The sequence below is a fragment of the Chiloscyllium plagiosum genome, chromosome 3 (assembly GCF_004010195.1).
Source record: "Chiloscyllium plagiosum isolate BGI_BamShark_2017 chromosome 3, ASM401019v2, whole genome shotgun sequence".
Taxonomy (NCBI): Eukaryota; Metazoa; Chordata; class Chondrichthyes; order Orectolobiformes; family Hemiscylliidae; genus Chiloscyllium; species Chiloscyllium plagiosum.
The window spans coordinates 16,145,944-16,169,404 of NC_057712.1; the positions used below are offsets into that span (position 1 = coordinate 16,145,944).

At 42.5% G+C, this 23,461-nt stretch overlaps 1 protein-coding gene across 8 annotated transcripts in view; it reads right to left on the bottom strand.

Annotated features, from left to right (window-relative positions):
* greb1 (growth regulating estrogen receptor binding 1) overlaps positions 1–23,461 on the bottom strand; it is a 331,296-nt gene that overhangs the window by 74,012 nt on the left and 233,823 nt on the right. For all 8 annotated transcript variants that reach the window (XM_043677647.1, XM_043677663.1, XM_043677619.1 and 5 more), the window contains 4 exons: positions 20,302–20,488; positions 17,467–17,603; positions 15,146–15,485; positions 6,816–6,931 (listed from right to left, as the gene is read on the bottom strand). In XM_043677647.1, the coding sequence (XP_043533582.1) occupies positions 6,816–6,931; positions 15,146–15,485; positions 17,467–17,603; positions 20,302–20,488 (780 nt within the window). The remainder of the gene's footprint in view (positions 1–6,815; positions 6,932–15,145; positions 15,486–17,466; positions 17,604–20,301; positions 20,489–23,461) is intronic.

Genomic DNA, 23,461 nt, shown 5'->3' on the forward strand with positions numbered 1-23,461 from the left:
TCCTTAATTCTATTTGCCAAAGCTATCTCATGTCCCCGTTTTGCCCTCCTGATTTCTCTCTTAAGTATACTCCTACTGCCTTTATACTCTTCTAAGGATTCACTCGATCTATCCTGTCTATACCTGACATGTGATTCCTTCTTTTTCTTAACCAAACCTTCAATTTCTTTAGTCATCCAGCATTCCCTACATCTTCCAGCCTTCCCTTTCACACTGACGGGAGTATACTTTCTCTGGATTCTTGTTATCTCATTTCTGAAGGCTTCCCATTTTCCAGCCGACCCTTTACCTGCAAACATCTGCCTCCAATCAGCTTTCTAAAGTCCTTGCCTAACACCATCAAAATCGGCCTTTCTCCAATTTAGAACTTCAACTTTTAGATCTGGTCTATCCTTTTCCATCATTATTTTAAAACGAATAGAATTGTGGTCGCTGGCCCCAAAGTGCTCCCCCACTGACACCTCAGTCACCTGCCCTGTCTTATTTCCCAAAAGTAGGTCAAGTTTTGTACTTTCTCTAGTAGATACATCCACATACTGAATCAGAAAATTATCTTGTACACACTTAAGAAATTCCTCTCCATCTAAACCTTTAACACTATGGTAGTCCCAGTCAATGTTTGGAAAGTTAAAATCCCCTACCATAACTACCCTATTATTCTTACAGATAGCTGAGATCTCCTTACAAGTTTGTTTCTCAATTTCCCTCTGACTATTCGCGGATCTATAATACAATCCCAATAAGGTGATCATCCCTTTTTTTATTTGTCAGTTCCACCCAAATAACTTCCCTGGATGTATTTCCGGGAATATCCTCCCTCAGCACAGCTGTCTTATCAAAAATGCCACTCGCCCTCCTCTTTTGCTCCCTTTCTATCTTTCCTGTCGCATTTGTATCCTGGAACATTAAGCTGCCAGTCCTGCCCATCCTGAGCCATGTTTCTGTAATTGTTGTGATATCCCAGTCCCATGTTCCTAACCATGCCCTGAGTTCATCTGCCTTCCCTGTTAGGCCCCTTGCATTGAAATAAATGCAGTTTAATTTATTAGTCCTACCTTGTTCCTGCCTGCCCTGACTGTTTGACTCACTTCTATTCTCAACTGTACCCGTCTCAGATCGATCTCTTTCCTCACTATCTCCCTGGGTCCCACCCACCCCCTACCTTACTAGTTTAAATCCTCCCGAGCAGTTCCAGCAAATTTCCCTGCCAGTATATTAGTCCCCTTCCAATTTAGGTGCAATACGTCCTTCTTGTACAGGTCACTTCTACCCCAAAAGAGATTCCAATGATCCAAAAATGTGAATCCTTCTCCCATACACCAGCTCCTCAGCCATGCATTCATCTGCTCTATCCTCCTATTCCTGCCCTCACTAGCTCATAGCACTGGGAGTAATCCAGATATTACTACCCTTGAGGACCTCCTTTTTAAATTTCTGCCGAACTCTCTGTAATCTCCCTTCAGAGTCTCAACCTTTTCCCTTCCAATGTCATTGGTTCCAATGTGGACAATGACCTCCTGCTGGCTCCTTTTCCCCGTGAGAACATTCTGCACCCTCTCTGAGACATCCTTGATCCTGGCACCAGGGAAACAACACACCATCCTGGCACCAGGGAAACAACACGTCTGTCTGTACCTCTGATTACAGAATCCCCTAACACAATTGATCTCTTTGAAGCCGACGTACCCCTCGTTGCATTAGAGCCAGTCTCAATACCAGAAACTTGGCTGTTCCTGCTATGTTCCCCTGAGAATCTATCACCCCCTACATTTTCCAAAACAGCATACCTGTTTGAAATGGGTATATCCACAAAAGTCTCCTGCACTAGCTGCCTACTTCTCTTACCCTTCCTGGAGTTAACCCATCTATGTGACTGTATCTGAGACTTCCCTCCTTCCTATAATTGCCATCCATCACATACTGTTGCTGTTGCAAATTCCTCATCGCTTCTATCTGTTTCTCCAACTGATCCACTCGATCTGATAGGATTCGCATCCGACAGCATTTATGGCATGAGTGGACACCGCACAATAATCACAAGATGGGGCTGTTCCCTCCCAGTCAGACAGTAGTCAGTGGTCAGGGACATTCGGCCTCAGACCCTCGGGTGACCATCCTCTAAGGCGGACTTCAGAATAGGCAACAATGTAAAGTGGCCGAGCAGAGGCTGATAGCCAAGTTTGGTACCTATGAGGATGGCCTGAACCCAAGGCGAGGACCTTGGGTTCATGTCACACTACAGGCGACCCGACTGCACTGTCTCTCACACACACACACACACACCCTCTCTCATACAAAAGTTGTCTCTCATATGCTCACACATACACCCCCCACACTCAAACCCACACAGACAGATTTTAATTTCAGACCTTCAATACATTACCTGAGCTGAGATGGCACTTATTGCTAAAAGCTATCTTGAGAATGTAACTTTAAAAAAGTTCTGGGATTTACATATGAAGGGACTGAAACTAACACGATCACTCTAAAAGATGAAAGACTCAAACTAAATTTGTTTAATATTACATTCTAATGACACAGCAATCCTGTTGATATAAATTCTGTGTCATATGATTCTGCTCCACAACCACCTGATGAAGAAGCAGTGCTTCGAAAGCTGGTGTCTCCAAACAAACCTGTAGGACTATAACCTGGCGTTGTGTGATTTTTAATTTTCGAGAATGTGTGGTGCTGGAAAAGCAGGTCATGCAGCATCCGAGGAGCAGGAGAATTGACGTTTTGGGCAGGAGTCCTTCATTAGGAATGGGGATTCAGAGGGCAGGGTCTACAATAAGGGTGGGTGGTGGTTCTCAGCAGGATTTTCCCCATTCTGCTGACAGGTGGCACAAAGTGGGTATTGAAGTAGCAGGAAACCCTGATCTTGGAATGGCAATGCTTCGATTAGATTAATACATGGCTGTGGGATGTGGCCCTTACGTGTGCATTAACTGCCCTGGACTTAATAGGGTTTGAAGATGGTAGGGCCATCCACCCCCTACCCAACACCCCCATACCCAATTAGATGCCCACATCAGCAAAGCAATAACAATTGAGGGCACGATCTTACCTATACATGGAGGCACAGAGTACAAAGCAAGGAAGTAATGGTAAATCTTTACAAAACAATGATTCAGTCTAAGCTGAAAATCAAATTCAGAACGCTACACTTTAGGAACGATTTGAAGGTTTAAGAGAAGACACAGAAAAGACCGAAGGCAATGTCTCTTGGGGTGTATGACATTGGTTGTGGATATATTGGAGAACATCAAATTGTATTCCTTACAGAAGATGTTAGGAATTGATATCAAATCTCAAGGGGTCCATTCAAAGTTGGTAGACACAAATTATTTTCATCGCAGAAGGGTTGAAAACCAGAGGTCATGGATTTAAAGTGATCGGCAAACAGCCAACATTGACATGAAGCTGAATTTTATGCAGTCAGTGGTTAGGAGCTGGAATGTGTTACTTATCCAATTGATGAAGGCAGATTCAACTGTGGTTTTCAAAAGAGAATTGCATCAGCCCCAAGATTACAAAGAAAGGGTCAGAGGAAGGGGTAGCTGAGTTAGAGACACAATGGGCCAAATTTCTGACTGTGACTATTCTGACATGTTTCTCATCAATTACATAAGTTAGCCAGGCTTTCTTGGACCGGAAATGGTGAAACATAAATTAAAATGGTAAATTTAACAAAGGTAAGAACAACATTGTGACTTGATTGGGTTACAATCATTTTAAGTCTAAAAATGGTTAGAGGGAACAGAGTGAGGATCTGTGGCTTGACTTCTATATGTGCTTTGCCAATGATGAAGTCATTTAAAATTTTAACCATCATCTTCACAGCAATTTGCACAGCAATGAGTGGGAATGTTATTTCTCTCTTGCAATGCAGATTAAATTCTCACAATTTCTTCGCAAGAAGGCTATGCTAGTGAGAATAGAGCACCTGGGATCTTACAAACATTCTTCATATTGTCATTTTAAACATTACATTGATATTTCAAGAATAAAGAGCTCGAATTAATGAACTTGAGATATTCATAACATCTCCACATCTTTTCAAGAAGGAATTATCACTGCAACAATGTGACTGACTCTTAACTGTCCTGTTAAGTGGCCAGGGAAGTAATTTTACCAAACTGCTGCAGAGAATCAGAAATAAATCCATATCTCAGCTGCCATCGGACCCTTGCAAAACTACAGTGTTGGCAGCTGCATTTTGGATTTTAAAAAAACAATGTAACTGCCAGAAAGGAATGCTGAGAGTTTTTACAAGAAATTCCTGATGAATTTGTTATTATTCCCAATGCTTTTATCTCAACAGTTCAAAAATGATTTGCGAGAATAGCTTTGTGTTTTTTTTTAAGTTGTTTATTGTCTGCTTGAAGACATCTTTGTTTAAAAGATGAGGCAGCTCAACTAAAACCAAACTCAATCACAGAATTCCTAAGTGTGCACTGACCCTTTGAAGAGCATCCCACCTACCCCTATAACCCCTCATTAACCATAGTTAACCTGTCTAGCTTGCACACTTTGGGCAATTCAGCATGGCCAATCTACCTAACCAGCACATAGAGTCAGACAGTCATAGAGATGGACAGCTCAGAAACAGACCTTCCGATCCAAATCGTCCATGCCGACCAGATATCCCAACTCAATCTCGTCCCACCTGCCAGCGCCCGGCCCATATCCCTCCAAACCCTTCCTATTCATATACCCATCCAGATGCTTTTTAAATGTTCCAACTGTACCAGCCTCCACCACTTCCTCTGGCAGCTCATTCCATAAACGTACCACCCTCTGCATGAAAAAGTTGCCCCTTAGGTCTCTTTTACATCTTTCCCTCTCACTCAAAACCTATGACCTCTAGTTCTGGTCTCCCCGATTCCAGGGAAAAGACTTTATTTATCCTCTCCATGCCCCTCATGATTTTATAAACCTCTATAAGGTCACCCCTCAGCCTCCGACACTCCAGGGAAAACAGCCCCAGCCTGTTCAGCCTCTCCCTATAGCTCAAATCCTCAAACCTTGGTAACATCCTTTAAAATCTTTTCTGAACCCTTTCAAGTTTCACAATATCCTTCCGATAGTGCCTAAGCAATGTACAGTACAGCCGCAACATGACCTCACAACTTCTGTATTCAGTACTCTGACCAATAAAGGAAAGCATACCAAACACCTTCTTCACTATCCTATCTACCTACAATTCTACTTTCATGGAGCTATGAACCTGCACTCCAAGGTTTCTTTGTTCAGTAACACTCCTTAGGACCTTACCATTAAGTGTTTAAGTCCTGCTAAGATTTACTTTGCTACATCTGAGGGCTGTGGAAGGAAACCGGAGGAAACTCATGCAGACAGAGAGAATGCTTAAACGCCACACAGACTGTCGCCCGAGACTGGAATCAAACCGGTGTCTTTGGCGCTGTGAGGCAACAGTGCTAACCAGTAGGCCTCATTTGAAATGTTAAAATTTGGCTCAAATTGAACAGCTACATATACGCTCAGGCATATTGGTAGCAGAAGTAGGCCACTCAGTCCCTTGTATCTGATCAATCATCCTATAAGATCATGGCTGATCTGCTTACAAGCTTAATCTCACATTCCCATCTACTTTTGATCGACTCCCTCCATTTGTTTATAAAGAAGCTCTTGACCTCTGCCTTAAAATTACTCAAAGACATTACTTCCACTGCCCTTTGAGAAAGAGATTTCCAAAGAATCATAAACCTCTAAGAAAAATTTCTCCTTATCTCTGTTTTAATTTGATGACCCTTTAATCTGAAACAGTGTCTCGCCCAGTTTTGGATTCTCTCACAAGAGGAAGCAGCCCCTCCAACACATCTATCTTGTCTAGACCATTTTGGACCTTGCACGTCAATTAAGCCATCTGTTAGCCTTCCAAAACGTCAGGGGATACAAAGCTTGCCTGTTCAATCATTCCTCATGAGACTATTCCAGATTCATCCTCTATTTCGGATGGTAGTCTAGTCAACGTTATTTGAATTACTTTTTTTCCCTGTACAAACAAGATTTAAGGTCTTGCATAGTACATTGTTAATAATCATTTCCCAAACGTTTTCCTTCTCGCTAAATGTAACCAACAAGCTACCTCAAAGAGAACTTGTGGCTTACATAATAACTACTCACCAAGCTCATTCCTTACAACTGATCCCATTGGTAGTGGTACATGGTTGGTGTCAAGAGTGTGGTGCTGGAAAAGCTGACCTGCTGTGTTTTTCCAGCACAACACTCTCGACTCTAATCTCCAGCATCTGCAGTCCTCACTTTTGCCTGGCAGATGGTTAGTGGCTATTTTCAGGTCAAAACATAAGCAGAGCATGCTAGCCAAACATTCAAATGGATTGCAAAAGGATGCCTTTCCTTTGAATTCAACACAAGTTATAAATAGGGTGCTCACAGGTTTTTGGTGAACTAACTCAGTAAATTTGGAACCCAAAGAGTCAGACTATAGTTGGGATTCTCCTGCTCCTCGGATGTTGCCTGGCCTGCTGTGCTTTTCCAGCTCTACACTCTCGACTCTGATCTCCAGCATCTGCAGTCCTCACTTCCTCCTTGTCAGACTATAGCTCAAGCGTGGAAAGACTACCAACTTTCAACTCATTTGCATGTTCCTCAGTTCCCACCCCGATGGATAGTTATCTTTTCGCAAAATAACAAGCAGCCAACAAAACACTTACAAACATGGTCATTTGGAATAACTTCCAATGTTTGGCTATATCTTTACTGCTCTAGAGAGAAGTTTTAGCAGGTAATAATAATCAAATCTTCTTTTAAAAAAAAACGTTGCTTACCGTGGAAAGGATTCTCCATAAGGATCGGCACCAGATAAGATAAGTATGCACGGTAGGTCTTCCAGATCCAAGTAGGTTTCAGGCTTCCAATCAGGATCCTCTATCTTTTGCCAAATCTTTCAAAACAAGATACATACCAATTTATTTTTGTTGGCTATTCTGATCGGTAATTGTAAAGGTTTCTACAAAAGAACAAACATTTTTAAAATGCATTAACCAAGTCAAAAAAACCACAGGCTTTTACAATGAACAACGTCTGTGTTGCTTTCAGTTAGCCATTGGTGGTCAGTTACCAGTATTTAATAGCCTGTTGGTTCTGGCAATGTCGTTCCACATTGTAACAGTAGTAGAAATCAGCATATAACCCAGACTGTATACGCAGTCCGAGATGTTACATTAGTGTACGTGGTCATTTGTTAATAAACTTCCAGATAGCAGACTCCCTGTGGCATCTTTTATGTGTACTAACATAGAGGAAATCACAATAATATCAATGGGTAAAAACAGTTTTAAGCTTGGACAGAACCAAATAAATACAATGGGAATAAACAAAGCACCTGGAACAATTATAGCTTTAGTGCAAGGGATCTGGAGAGAACAAATGAAGAAAGCACAAAGGCATTAGGGAGATGCAGAGGTGCTAGTGTTGGACTGGGGTGGACAAAGTTAAAAATGCAACACCAGGTTATAGTCCAATAGGTTTATTTGGAAGCACTAGCTTTCGGAGCACTGCTTCTTTGTCAGACAGTTCACTACTAGCTACCTGACAACGGAGCAGTACTCCAAAAGCTTGTACTTCCAAACAATCCTGTTGGATTATAACCTGATGTTGCGTGTGTTTTATCATTAAGGAGAGACCACGTTTCACAGCTCAGGAGTGTATTACAGCATATGACACAATTTTGAAATTACAAGTCATGCTGCTACAACATGTGTTTCGTCAGCGCAAATTGGCTATAATGTGATTGACGAATTGTGGATGTTGTTTGGATACCACAAACTTTCTACTGAATGGGAATAGTGATTTTCTATTAGCAATCATCTACAGCACAATTTTCTATAGCGCACGATTGCAGAGGAACACAACTGTTGGGTTACAGCAGAACTGTCCTAAGGGGTAAAGTTGCAATGACAACTTTATGTACAGGGCCAGACCATGTCAAAGCCTTTGATGAGGTTCAGTGTAATATTAAACAAAGAGCTGCATGTCATTGCTAGGAAAATCAACAATGGTATGACATCCAGAAAAATATACTGACAATCCTAAACTCGGTCACAACCTATCAGGAGCCGGATAATTTGAATTTACAAGAACTTTCATGGCTTTAGAAATTATTGATATAAGGGCAATACGATGAAAGTTTCTGAGCTACCACGGATTATGGGCTGTACTTTGCACTGAGGGCAGGTTCCCCACATGTATATGTACATGTTGTGGGCCAGCTGACCTCCACTTACCCTACTGTCCCTCCACCTTCATTTCTCATGTGACAACCCTTCAGTAAGAGGTGGGACCTCCAGGAGGAAGTGCTGCTTAGAAAGCTGCTCATTGGCAGCTGTGACAGTGGTAAGCAATGGTAGTGGCTACTGCTGGTATGCCAAGAAGGTGGGACTCAGTGATGGGCCTCGACATTTGAGTCAGGGATTTTGCTGGGGCCAGGATGTCAGTCTCCAGTGAGAGTTGGGTGTAGGGAACATCTTGGACAAGTTGGGGGAAAGCTGGTCATGGGGTCCTGGATAGGAGGCATCTCCCACTTCACAGACCTAAACGTTGGTGGGAGGATTAATTGGCAGTAAGTATACCACTGTTGGCATGTGCCCGAATTTAATGGTTGAATCAGTTATTCTCCCACGCTGAAATGGCTTTGAAAATTCAACCCTTTCTCTTCAGGCAAAGGATGGACTTACAAAATTCCTCAGAGCAAAAGAATAGTGCACAGTAAGAGAGAAGAAGAATGATAGCGTAGGTTAGGGGAATTAGCAATGAGAAATAAAACAGAGACAGCCAATAGGATTGGACGTCCTCTTGGAATCCAGTGTTGTACTTACATCACAGTAATAAAACAATGGGAAAGCAGCATGAAGGAATTGAGTGATGTGGGCTGAATCTGACATATCTTCCAATAAGTGCAAGTTTTGTTGAGCTTAACTTCGATGGATTTTCACTGTGATGTCCAGTGGTCATTCTCGCTGTATCTTACCAAACTCACCTTTTTAGCAATGGATTAAAAAGCCAAAGAACTGCAGACACTGGAAATCAGAAACAAATATTTGCTGGGAAAACTCAGCAGGTCTGGCATCTTCTGTGGACAAAAAGCAGATTCGATGTTTCGGGTCCAATGATCCTTCTTCAGAACACGACTGTTAACTCTGTTTTCTCTCCACAAATGCTGTTAGAGCTGCTAAGTTTTCAGAGCAATTTCTATTTTTGATTCGTTCACAACCTATTCGCCCTTATGGCAACTCTCATTTCCAAATCAATCCCCATTCTACCTATCAAGGTACCCAGAACAACTTGTCGCCACTGCTGGGATATCCCAGGATGCACATGGCACCGTGCCATTCCTAAAAGCTGATTGTGCACTAAGTCAAGCACTGAGTTCTGATGCTGCCCTGCATGGTTCCTGATATTTGACCCAAACAAGGGAAATTTGGTGTCCTACTTTGCAGGTAAAGGCCTAGGGGCCTTGTCGGATGGGGAAGTACATAAGCAGAATGTCCTCTTTACACAGAGCCACCAGAGGAAGCCATTGCTACAGAGGAGGCCAATCTGGTCCAAGGCTGCCAGCCAGATCAGTGCAGCCTCAACTGGAGGAAGGCTCAGCCACGTAGGAAGAAGGTCAATGACCTTCTCACTCCACAAGAGTAAGTGCCACTATCTTCTATCTGATATCTCACACTCACTCTATCTAGGCTACCGTATCCACCTCCCAACAAGGCTCATGCTCGACCACTCTCATTATTGCCATCTTCCCTGTTTTGAGGTTAGCCACCCCAACCCTCTGCCACCACTAACTCCCTGCATGCCCTCTGTGCTGTCTACTCTCTCGCTCGAGTAATCTCCCCACTGGCACTAAAAATCCTAGCTGTGCCGCTCACTTTCATCTCCTATAAGTTCTGCCTCTCTCTCTCTCTCTTTCTCTCTCTCATTCCAGGAGGAAAACAACCCCTTATAAGGCAGAAAGAATCAAGATGGCCAGTGGACAGCCTGGAGAAAGTGAGGAATGCAGATACTGGAGATCAGAGTCAAAAACTGTGGTGCTGGAAAAGCACAGTCAGTCAGGCAGCATCCGAGGAGCAGGAGAATTAATGTTTTGAGTATAAGCCCTTCATCAGGAATGAGGGCCTGGCGTAGAGCTCCTCACAGTTAATATGGAAAGGATCTTGACTCTGACTGCTTCAGTGGCTTGATTAAACCATATTCAAAGGAGAAAGTGAGGACTGCAGATGCTGGAGATCAGAGCTGAAAATGTGTTGCTGGAAAAGCGCAGCAGGTCAGGCAGCATCCAAGGAGCAGGAGAGTCAACGTTTCGGGCATAAGCCCTTCTTCAGGAGGTCCTGAAGGGCTCATGCCCGAAACATCGATTCTCCTGCTTCTTGGATGCTGCCTGACCTGCTGCGCTTTTCCACCAACACATTTTCAGCTCTAACCATATTCAAACCCCCGAACTGGCATTGGAAGTTGCCTTTAACTTACTCCTTGATCGAAGCCTCTCTCCCTTGACTTGACTGAGGACTGCTGACAACCAAGCAAGGTTGCTTTCTTAACGACTGCACTAAACAGAACAGCAATACAGAAGCACTGTGAGACTGGTAACTCTGGCTGCGGGGATAAAGTGTAAGAAGGCAAGGTAAGGCAGGGTTGCACTAAGTCGAAAAGTGTGGCGCTGGAAAAGCACAGCAGGTCAGGTATCCGAGTAGCAGGAGAGTCAAAGTTTCGGACATAAGCCCTTCATCAGGAATGTGATCTCCAGCATCTGCAGTCCTCACTTTCTCCTCAGGGTGAGGAGTCCAGGTTGCCCAGAGTGAGTGAGTGCGACCACAGCAAAGTGAACAGCCTGAAGGTGCAGCCAGGTCCAATTCATGGGCTGGGTACAAGTCTCTAAATCCACAGTGTCCTTGCTGTAGTATTACAATGATAATTGTCAGTCCAGTCCAAGCTGAAGCACAGAAATAGGCTGTAGGCGCATTGGAGATCTATCAGGAGGGTTCTTAGAGGCCGGCATATGTCAAATATCAATGCCTGAGATTGTTTTGGGGGGGCAGGGGGGCACTCCCATGAGCATGCTCGGAGATGTTGGTGCTCAGTATGTAACATAGAGGAGCTTTGGAGGAAGCAGTAAGCTGAAGTAACCAAGTGCATCCTCGGACTTCCATGTTGAGAATTGTTGACACCTACTTTGCTTGGTGTGTTGGTTAAGATGGGAAAGTGAACATTAGTGAGGCAAGTTACAGCATTAATAATGATGTGGAGGTGCCAGTGTTGGACTGGGATGGACAAAGTTAAGAGTCACACAACACCAGGTTATAGTCCAACAGGTTTATTTGGAAGTCAAGCTTTTGAAGCGCTGCTCCTTCATCAGATAGCTAGTGGATCATAGGACATAGTCCTATGGAGCAGCGATCTGAATGCTTGTACTTCCACATAAACCTGTTGGACGATAACCTGGTGTTGTGTGAGTTTCAGCATTAATGAGGCATATAACAAGCTGTAATCTCCTTTAATTGGAGATTACTGGTGCCTGGAGAGAAACCTCATCTTCCATGAAACAGATGCATGCATTAAAGATGCAGTGAGCTGCTTTCAATGTCGAAGTGGGGCCTTGCCAGATTTCTCAGCTCATTCTGCCATCTATCTGACCATGGTCCACATCATTCATGTCCCTATAATATTCCACTCAGAGTCTTGTTTTCATTCAAGCCTCAAAACCTCTGTGGTAAGATTTTTCTTTTTAAACTTCAGATAGGACAAAATATCACACATTTTATCCAAACCTTTTATCTGCTTTCTGAAACGCACAAACAATTTTATTTAGTGAGGGAGTGAAGTGAGCCAGGGAATATATGAAAGTTTTCCATTAGTGCTCTGTGGTGAATGTAACATGGAAGGAAGTAATTCTGTATTAATTGCATCAGGAATTGTTCAACTTTGAAATTCTGAATCTATGTAAAGCTTATCGATGCAATGATCACAAATACCATGACATGTGAAAAAAACAGAACTTCTAAAAAATATTGCTGATGGAATGCCAGCATCTCTAGCAAGTACAGCACTTGCTTTCCACCTCTATTTGCATTCAAATTAGTGATGAGCTGTCTGTTAAAATACTTCTAACCCATGTGGTACATGTATATATTTGCATAGTGCTGTCAAGTAAGGAATTTCAGGATTTTGACCTAGCGACAGTGAACAAGTATTGATAAATTTCCAGAGAAGGGTGGTGTGTGAAGTGCAGGGGATCTTGCATGTGCTGCTGTCTGTCTGCATGTGCTTTTCTTGCTCTTCAAAGTGATAGAGACTGAAGGTTAGAGAAGGAGTCTTTAAAGATTACTGTAGTGCACCTTGCACATGTTACACACTGCACCCACATTACGCTGGTGGTAGAAGTAGTGAATTTTTTTCTTACAGTGGTGGATTGAGTGTTTCTTTTCTTATGTCAATGTTAATCGTTCATACGTTAGACAAAGAGACAACAATATGTAACCTATTGTCTGTAAGGTACAATGGGAAAACAGGTAACATTCCAAGTCTGCAATAATCCATTTGTTGTAAAATTAGTATAAATCCTGGTAGGTTTCACTGTGCTGTAGTTCTATCATTTTATCTTTCCGCCCTCCCTCATATCATTTGCAATAAACTGGGACTTGGCAGGCAGAAATAGTCTTCTAACACTTGGGCAAAATACTCAAAACTGAATCCAAATTAAACTGGTATGGGGGGGTGGGGGCGGGAGGGGGGCAATACAAATCATGACACGGGATTCTTTCCCAACTCGACAATATTATACGATGCATACAATCCTCAAGAGGCATGTAACATTTTGGGACGAGTGTTCAGTACCTTCTGTGATGTGTCAGGAGCAATTAAGCAGCATAATGCTGCAAATGTAACAAACTATTGTCTGAGGTGGCAGGACAGGTTACAGAGATTACACTTTTGGTCTTGTTGGAAGACACGACTCATCGGGATACAATATCTACATGCCTTGTACTTTTTGTGATAATATACAAATGCAAGTTGTGCTGGTTGTATCATGTCTTTCACCATAATCTGTGTTTTGTACAGTCAACTTAGTGTGAAACAGTGCAGTTTACAAAACAGACGTTTTAACATGGTCTACCTTCAGAACAGTATCTGATATAGAGATCCAGTCTGAAACAAAAGATACTTTTTTTTTTGCAAACACTTCACATTCCACTGCCCTCCCCACCCCCACAGCCACATACTGGAAGATATTGGTCGATGGAAATCAATATTCTAAAGATTAGGTAACCAGATTATGTTAGAAAGCAACCAGACACTAAATGTAGGAGAAAGTGAGGATTGCAGATGCTGGAGATCAGAGTCGAGAATGTGGTGCTGGAAAAGCACAGCAGATCATGCAGCATCCGAGGAGCAGGAGATCAGGCAGCTTCCGAGGAACAGGAGATTAGGAGGAACCAAGGATCAGAAGATCAGAGAGCTTTCGGGGAGCCAGAGATGAGGGAACTTCCAGGGAGCAGGAGATCAGGAGGATCCGAGGAGCAGGAGATCAGAGAGCTTCCGGGGAGCCGAGATCAGGGAGCTTCTGAGGAGTCGGAGATCAGGGAGCTTCCGGGGAGGCGGAGATCAGGGAGCTTCCGGGGAGCCGAGATCAGGGAGCTTCCGGGGAGTCGGAGATCAGGGAGCTTCCGGGGAGTCGGAGATCAGGGAGCTTCCGGGGAGCCGAGATCAGGGAGCTTCCAGAGAGGCGGAGATCAGGGAGCTTCCGGGGAGGCGGAGATCAGGGAGCTTCCGGGGAGCCGGAGATCAGGGAGCTTCCGGGGAGCCAAGATCAGGGAGCTTCCGGGAGTCGGAGATCAGGGAGCTTCCGGGGAGCCGAGATCAGGGAGCTTCCAGAGAGGCGGAGATCAGAGAGCTTCCGGGGAGTCGGAGATCAGGGAGCTTCCGGGGAGCCGGAGATCAGGCAGCTTCCGGGGAGCCGAGATCAGGGAGCTTCCGGGGAGTCGGAGATCAGGGAGCTTCCGGGGAGGCGGAGATCAGGGAGCTCCGGGGAGCCAAGATCAGGGAGCTTCCGGGGAGCCGGAGATCAGGCAGCTTCCGGGGAGCCGGAGATCAGGCAGCTTCCGGGGAGCCAAGATCAGGGAGCTTCCGGGGAGTCGGAGATCAGGGAGCTTCCGGGGAGGCAGAGATCAGGGAGCTTCCGGGGAGCCGGAGATCAGGGAGCTTCCGGGGAGCCGGAGATCAGGCAGCTTCTGGGGAGCCGAGATCAGGGAGCTTCCGGGGAGTCGGAGATCAGGGAGCTTCCGGGGAGGCGGAGATCAGGGAGCTTCCGAGGAGCAGGAAACTGCTCCAACTCCTCAGATGCTGCCTGACCTGCTGTGCTTTTCCAGAAACTAAATGTAATCAAGATGAATTAATATTTTAACCAAGGATCAGATAGTATTTCCATTGAGACATAAGATGTCTGATGATTCTGCTTTACAGCGGTTACATTAACAACTGTAGTTATGACTTCACAATAGCAAGTGATAACCTTCACTTGTGATACTTTAGATTCATAAGTAGGAACATCAACAGAAGGACAGACATATTTCTGGCAATTGGGGAAGAATAGGAATAGGAACATCCACAGCTATTGGATTGAATTAAGTTAGTTCATTGGCACTAGCAGAACAGTTCAAGAATAAAAGCAATTAGAGTTATAGAGCACAGACACAGACCATTTGGCCCAACTCATCCACACCAACCAGACATCCCAATCTGACCTAGTCCCAGTTGCCAGCACTTGGCCCATATCCCTCTAAACCCTTCCTATTCATATACCCATCCAGAACGCCTTTTAAATGCTGTAATTGTACCAGCCTCCACCATTTCCTCTGGCAGCTTATTCCATACACGCACCATCCTCTGCGTGAAAATGTTACCCTTTAGGTCCCTTTTAAATCTTTCCCCTCTCACCTCATTGTTAGGCCACCTGGTTGAGAGTCATGTCAAATAAAACTGATCTCGTCACAATTTAACGCCCAATTTATGACACTACACCTTACAATAGCTAAGAAAAAGGAGTTCTTCCAAAATCCAGATCTCGTTTAAGATGGAACAATAGTAAATGTAAAGCAGTAGTTACCTTCAGTTGTGTCAGAAAGTGCTGGCTAATGTTTATTTTCGTGTTTGGAGTCCCAAGGATGATTTCAAATCTGTGCTGCAGACCCAGGCGGTGTCTAACCTGACACAATCGCTCATATGCCAGTGCAGCAAGCGAAATGGAGGGAATCCTGAGCAAAACCATGTAGCCATGGTTGTTTGGACAGTTTCTTGTAGAGTTTGTAAGACTCTGAACTATTTCTAGAGTTTCCACAGAAGAATAGTTCTTCATCTGTGAGTGCCCTGCAGTTACCATCATGGCTGCTGAGTAATGCTGAATTAAGATGTATGTCCAGATCACAGCACTGTGCATCTTGGGAAACCTGAAGCCAAAAATAAGAACAAGTAAAAAGAACATCAGAAAAAAAGCTCTCAACAAAGTTAAAGTTACGTGCATTCATACTCGGGTTACATTTAATGTTAGGGTTGATGCAGAATTTAAAATGATTTGATTTGTAATTTGCACGGAGTTTTTAAAAAGTGTTAGATTTTATTGCTGTCATACAGACACTATTTTTATGTTGCTTCTTACAAGATCATGAACGGTTATTTTCACAGAATCACATTCATTACAGCACACTTTACCCATCATGCCTACACTGGTTTTATTATATAGCACCAATCTCCTGTCTTTTCCCCATATCAATTTCTATCCAAATAATTATCCAAGGCCCTCCTGAATGCCTCAATTAAACCTGCCTCCACTACATTTTCAGGCAGTGCATTCACTACTCGATGGACTCACTACTTGAAAAAGTTTTTTCTCACATCAACCTTGGCTCGTTTGTATATCATTATAAATAATGCCCTCCTGTTCTTGTTCCTATATAAGCAGGAATAGCATCTCCCTTTCTAATCTATCCAGCCCACTCATGGTTTTAAAAACCTGTATCAAATCTCCTCTCAGTCTCTTCTCTCGAGGGGAGACAGTCTCAACTTCTTCCATCTAGTGCTACCTCTCCATCAGTTTCTTGCTCCATTCGTTTTGGAAGTGGATGAAATCAGATTGGATTGTTGGGAATACGTTTTTGAACTGGTTAAAGGGTTTCTGAATCATCTGGAACAAAAGCAGCAAAGTCTCACCCTATCTATTCTGATACGTGCAACTGTACGAATAAATCATGCTCACATAATGATTAATTCACATGCACCAAGAGAATTATGATTAATGGGATTGGTGGTGAGAGAAAACCAAAGTCAGAGAACATGACAGGGAACAGAAGAATCAGAAATGACAAAGCAAGGACAGAAAACAACAGCCAAAGTAGTTATCTTTCCCTAATAATTAAATCATTCAGATATTGTCTCCTTACTGTTTTTCTTAAGTATGACCATTAGATGGTACTGTAACAATTTTAAAAAAGGACTCAGTGCAGTTCATAGTAAAAGGTTAGTTGGCCAGGTCGGAATTCAAGCTACTTTGCCAGATATAGTTGAAGCTTGAGTAATGTTTAAATGAATATCCAGTTAAAACGATGGCATAAATGGACTGGAGAAAAAGGCACTAGAGGTTGGAATTATAATTCCATACAATGGTTTGAATTGTTCAAGGGAGCTGGTGGTGACTCAAATGTTTCAGCTTTCAGTTAGACAGAGTAACAGCAGGGTGGAGGTCACTTACAAACAGTTAGTTCATGTGGATTATTATACTCTTTGTTATTTTAATAATTGAGTGAAAAGAAGGTTAAGGATGGGCTTAAACTTATCATTTCCTTTGAAGACATTTTACTAGAAACCATTTGCATCTTATTGTTCTTATTTCTAAAAAGAAATAACACTTCTAACTCCCCTCCTTTAATTTTGCCTATAATTGGCACCATACTTCAAATGAATAATTAGAAGCCACAATTTTTTTTATAACCATTTTTAAAGTGTCTCAATTTCCAAAAATACAAATGGAGACAAAATGTCCTGTGAGATTGAAGCCAGTGGGACAACACACACTGAACACTCCAATCTGACTGTGCTCCACCTACCACCTCGTCGTAGCCCATATTGAAAACTCCAATGAAACATAATTGACCCAAAACATTAATGTGGTTTTTCCACAAATGTTGACTGAGCAGTTGCGTATTCTGTTTCAATAAAAGAGATTTAAGGACGGGCAGCCAAACGTTTGGAATAAAATCGGTTGTTGGAAAAGGCAGGAAATATGTAATACAATGAATGGGAGCAGAATTAGTCTTGTTTCACTGATCTGAAATATCTCTCAGTACTAGCTTTTCAGTGTCAAATCAGTTACATTAGACTGATCTCACTTCTGGCATCAAAGCTAGCCATGTCATTTCTACATCAATCACCTACCTTTCCTCCACTGCAGTAACCATTGCTTCAAAAGAACTGTCATATCTCAACAATGGAAGTTTGTGTCCTGAGTAGGTGGAATCAATGAAGTCTGAGAGTCCGAAGTACTTATTATTTTCATGGTACAAGTTCACTTCCTAATGATGTGAAAGAACAGAATAAAGGAGAGCAATGTTAATCAAATGCAATGTATTCCCCGAAAGATTAAACATAGTGCTGAACTCTTAGATGTAAAACTTAACATTTGGAATTGAAATCTCCACCATCTTGGTGGTGAATTTGGAGGTAGGGGGAAAGGATGTAGAGAAGGGAAGCCCCCATCCTGCTTCCCGCCTGCACACAACTAAAGGAGGGTCGGAACACTTACGGACAGTCTCTTGCTTAGAACCTAACTGAGGCTCTTAAGTAAGCAATTGATGCCCTTTAAGTGGTGCGTCTCACCAAATCTGGTATTCAACCAGCAGTGGGTGGAGAGGTCGCCGCACAGAAAGCCTCAAAGCATCTGATCGGAGACAGGTGGAAGGCAGGGAGGATGGCGTGGGTTGCAGGTAAGGGACTGCAGTGTTTCTTCATTAACAGGTATGCAGCTCATATCCTACTTCTTTCTTCTAAGATCCCTGGATTTGGATTTTTAAACGTTTACACAAGTAACGAATATAGTACAAGAGAAGGTCATCTTTTTTCCCATCAGACAATTTTAAATACGTGATAATGGTATCACATAGTGTCAACAGTAAAACAATTTTCCAATTTCCATTGAGGGGTCGCTAACAAGAAAGCAATTGTTTATAACAAAGCAAGTGGGACTGAGACCCCTTGTCCAAAGAAGAAGTATCAGTCCAAAATCTTTTCCTATTTCAAACTGCAGTTATTTACAAGAGATTAATTCCTCAAAAAACTGATAGTTATGTTAAGTTTTCTTACAAAGGACTGCTCCACACACAGGCACATAACATAATGCTATAATGGAGTGCAGTTTCAAAGGCAAAGTGAAGACAAGACTACATTTGTAAGCGAATGTTATCAGTACAGAGTAGGTTTGAGAAGCATAATGTTTTGACTTGGAACTTCATGTCCCATTAAGAAAAAGAAAATTATGTAAAAATGTTTCTTACAATGTTTTTAATTAATTATTTCTGGAATGTGGATGTTGCTAGCTGTATCATTATTGATTGCCTGCCCCTAGTTGCCTGATGAGAAGTTGAGGGTGGACTGCCTTCTTGAACTGCTACAGCATGTTTATTGTAGGTAGACCCATAGTGCCATTAGAGATGGACTTCCAGTGCTTTGAAAGCAGCAACATTTAAGTGACGGCAATACATTTCAAAGTCAGGATGGTCTCTGCTGCTCTTATCTTTCTCGGTGATAGTGGCCATAGGTTTGGAAGGGGCTGTTTAAGGACCTTTGTCTTATTGATTGCAGACAGACTTTGAGGAATCTAGAGGTGAGTTATTCATTGCAGGATTCCTAGTTTTTTAACTAATCTTGGAACTACAATATTCAAATGGTTAATTCAATTTAGCTTCTGGTCAATGGTAGGCCACAGGATGTTGTTAATGGGGTATTCAACAATGTTAATGCATTGAATGGCCAAGGGGCTATGGTAAGATTCTCTCTTACTGGAAATGGTCATTGCCTGGTAATTGTGTGCTGCTAACTTATTTGCCACCTATCAGTCCAAGTCTAGATATTGTCCAGGTCTTGGTGTATTTGGACATGGATTTCTTGAGTATCTGATGATTTAAAGATTTAGTGTGATGATATAAATTATGTTAAATGTGGCTGTTATCTGCAATTCTCCTTGTAATACATTCTGGATCAGGGTCAATCCTTCAAATGCCCACATTCCCCTTGGGAGAGAGGAAATACAGAGTCTGCTTACAGAAGAAACACTGGCTAAGATTATACATAGGGATTGCTCATGTTTTCAGTTCATTAATCAGTGTGCAGGCAAGAATCCTAAAGAGTCCAAAATAGTGAAGTAGGTCAAAGCACTTACAGAGGTTTATAAAATCATGTGGGGCATGGATAGGGTGAATAGGATGGGAGAGTTCAAAACTGGAGGGCATAGGTTTTAGGTGAGAGGGGAAAGATTTTGAAAGAACCCCAGGGGCAACTTTTTCATGCAGAGAGTGGTGCATGTCTGGAATGAGCTGCCAAAGGAAGTGGTGGAGGCTGGTACAATTACAACATTTAAAAGACACCTAGGTGGGTATATGAATCGGAAGGGTTTAGAGAGATATGTGCCAAATGCTGACAAATGTAATTAGGTCAGATTGGCATGTCTGGTCAGTGCAGACGAGTTAGACAGAAGGATCTGTTTCCAGGCTGTGTAACTCTATGATTTTACAACACTCACCATTATTATCTGTTACTCTTTTACTGCCACTTCAGGTCGCTTTCAAAAAAACTAGCACTTTGTTGGAATTTGAATTTTGAGAAGTAACAGCACATTTTGATCATTTTAACCATTTTGATTCCCCCAATCAAGTGATTAATTATTATAAATTGGCTATCCCACTGTAGGGAGAACAAACATGCCCCATCATGATTTCATCCACAGTTTTCAAAACTGCTTATTGAATGACAATATGAATAAAAAGCGTTGGCTTATCTTTCCCTCACTCACCCCTGGTTGTATTTTCAGCACCTGCTTTACATCAATAAACATTGGAAGGGGCAACCAAGTATTTTCTTTTTTCCAATTGTTTTATTAACTTTTTAGCCTAAGAATTCTAAGGATTAGCAGAAAGGATGCCAGTTCCTTTACACACTATCACTCCATTGTAGCAACACTGAATTGTTAAACATTAGGAATACTTCAGTAAAATTTACACTGTTGCAGGATGATGGCCAATGGATCTCATTATAGGGGCTGATGTAGGTCTGCTGTGTTTGAAGGGCGTAGGGGAAAGATGTAACTTGGAGTGTCAACACATTCAGTGCTTCTTTAATTTCTTTGCAGTTCACGATTCTATCAGCCAGGCCCAGAAACGGTTCACTCTGTGAAAACATTCCCCCACTGGAATCGAGATAAGAAAACAATACTGAGAATTAATGAGATCTTTCAGGAAATCCATAAACACAGACACACACAGTTGTATTGCAAAATGTCACTTAATACAAACAAATCGCAGAAAAATTGGAAAGAGCAAACAATAAATGTCTAATCACTTAAAGTTTAAGGACAGTAGAAATAAATGAAATCACTACGAACAAGAGAATAAAAGTTAACTTAGTTCTAAAGTGTTGCATGCTTATATGTGTTGACTGTACACTCAATCTAAGAAATCCATTTATCTTTCATTAAAACCAAACAGTCGTATGGTATCAGTAGGCTGTGGAGAAAGTGAGGACTGCAGATGCTGGAGATCAGAGCTGAAAATGTGTTGCTGGAAAAGCGCAGCAGGTCAGGCAGCATCCAAGGAACAGGAGAATCGACGTTTCGGGCATAAGCCCTTCTTCCTGAAGAAGGGCTTATGCCCGAAACGTCGATTCTCCTGTTCCTTGGATGCTGCCTGACCTGCTGCGCTTTTCCAGCAACACATTTTCAGATCAGTAGGTTGTGGAAAGGCTAACCCTTTTCTTAGATGGATTGCTGGTAAAGTTACTGCGTCAACACATTGCACAACCATTAATCAAACTTTGCCCAAAATAGAAGCCAATTCAATTAGAGAATGGCTGAATGATCCCTGGCAGCTGAAAGCCAGGAATGTCCCTCTCTTGTTGGCAAACGTGAGCAATGTACGATGTGATGTTCTTTATTCTAATTCCAATGTATGAGCAGAATGAGAAGGTAATTCACTAAACCAGAGCATGACGAGATTTATTAGTAGCACGTTTGTTGTCAATTTTGCTCAGCCATCAATTATTCTTCCATCGTGTTGCTAACACCTAATTGCTGCACAAGCTTGAACCTTTGAGAACTTTGAACTTACTTTGTCGATTTTTTGAAAAAATGTTTAACAAACTCTCAATACACAAGATTACAACTTCAAAAAAAGGCTACTGTGTTGCTGGTATAAACCTTCGAGTGACAAGCAACAAAGACTTGAAAAACTGGTGAACCTGATGAAAGAAAGATCACACCAACTTTGATCTACAGAAGTCAGAACTCTGCCATTTACTGGTGCTTTCTAAGGGGCTGATTTTAGTGGTGTCCAGTTACTGAGGGGAATGTCCTTCATAATTTAACTGGTAGTAATGGTAAGTAGCCTGCAGGTCAATTTACACAGAGCTTAGCTTTGTCACTGTATCAAAATACCAAACTCAGGAATTGTGCGTGTGAAGGAAGTCTCTGTTTAAAGAATCAATCTCTTTTGAAGGTCAAGTCTGGCATGGTGCTGAATTTTAACATGAATTTGTTATTTCTTTTGCAGTTTGAGACAGATAAACGAGATGCCTACGCTGCTAGTGACAGGTGCATACTTAATCAGGTAGCCTGGCAATGGGCTACTTCAGATCTTTGGAATTATCACTTGTGTAAAAAACAAGAGGCATTTTTGCAAAGACATGGAACAAAATATCACAGCAGTCTGCTCGACTAAGTATTTAATGTGAGATTGTAGTGAGTGAGGGAAATTTTTTTTATTCATTCATGAGCTGTGGGCCTCGCTGGCTGGGTCAGCACTTTTTGTCCATCCTTCATCGCTCTTCAGAAGATGGTGGTAAGCTGCCTTCTTGAACCACTGAAGTCCATATACTGTAGGTAGACCCATTAGGGAGGGAATTCTAGGATTTTGACCCAGCATCAACAAAGGAACAGCGATATATTTCCAAATCAGGGTGGTGAGTGCCTTGGAGGGGAACTTGAAGGTCCTATTCCTTCCAGATGGAAAGGGTCATGGGTTTGGAAGGTGCTGCCTAAGGATCTTTGGTGAATTTCTGCAATGCACCTTGTCATAAAGTCATAGAGTCATACAGAAATAGGCCCTTCAGCCTCACACATGCCAACAAGATTTCCTAAACTGAATTATTCCCACTTTCTTGTATTTAGCCCACATAGAGTCATAGCCATAGAATCCTACAGCACAGAGGCAGACTCTTTGGCCCAAACTGGTCCATGCTGACAAAAATGTCCGTCCAGACTTACCCCATTTCCCCGCACTTGGCCCATATCCTTCTAATCCTTTCCTATCCGTGTAATTGTCCAAATGCCCTTTAAATGTTGTTAATGTACCCACCTCAACCACTTCCTCTGGCAGCTCATTCCATATGCATACCACCCTCTGTGTAAAACAGTTGCCCTCAGGTTCCCTTTTATTCTTTCACCTCTAACCATACCCCACTAAACCTTTCCTATCCATGGATCAGGCTGAAGGGCCTGTTTCCACACTGTAAGTAATCTAATCTAATCTGTGCAATTGTCTTTTAAATGTTGTAACTGTGCCTGAATCTATCACTTCCTCTGGAAGTTTTGTCCATGGAGACATCACCCTCTGTGTGAAAACGTTGCCCATCAGGTCCCTTATAAATCTTTCCCCTCTCACCTTAAACCTCTGCCCACTAGTTATGGATTCCCTTACCCTGGGGAAGAGTTCTTGTTTATTCACCTTACATATGCCTTTCATGATTTTATAAAACTTTATAATGTCACCCCTCAGCTTTCTACACTCCAGGAAAACAAAAGTTCTGGTCTATCCTGCCTCTCCTTATAACTCAAATTTCCAGTCTCAGTAACCTCCTGTAAATCTTTTCAGGGTGAATAGAATTATTCGCAGTACTCCAAATGTGGCCTTACCAATGTCTTGTACAGCTGTAACATGGCATCCCAACTCCTGTACTCACCAATGAAGACAACCTTGCCAAACGCCTTCATCATCACTCTGTGTACCTCTGATGCCACTTAACGAACTATGTACTACACTCCCAAAGTCTCTGTTTGACAACAGCAGTACTCCAAATGTGGCCTTACCAATGTCTTGTACAGCTGTAACATGGCATCCCAACTCCTGTACTCACCAATGAAGACAACCTTGCCAAACGCCTTCTTCAT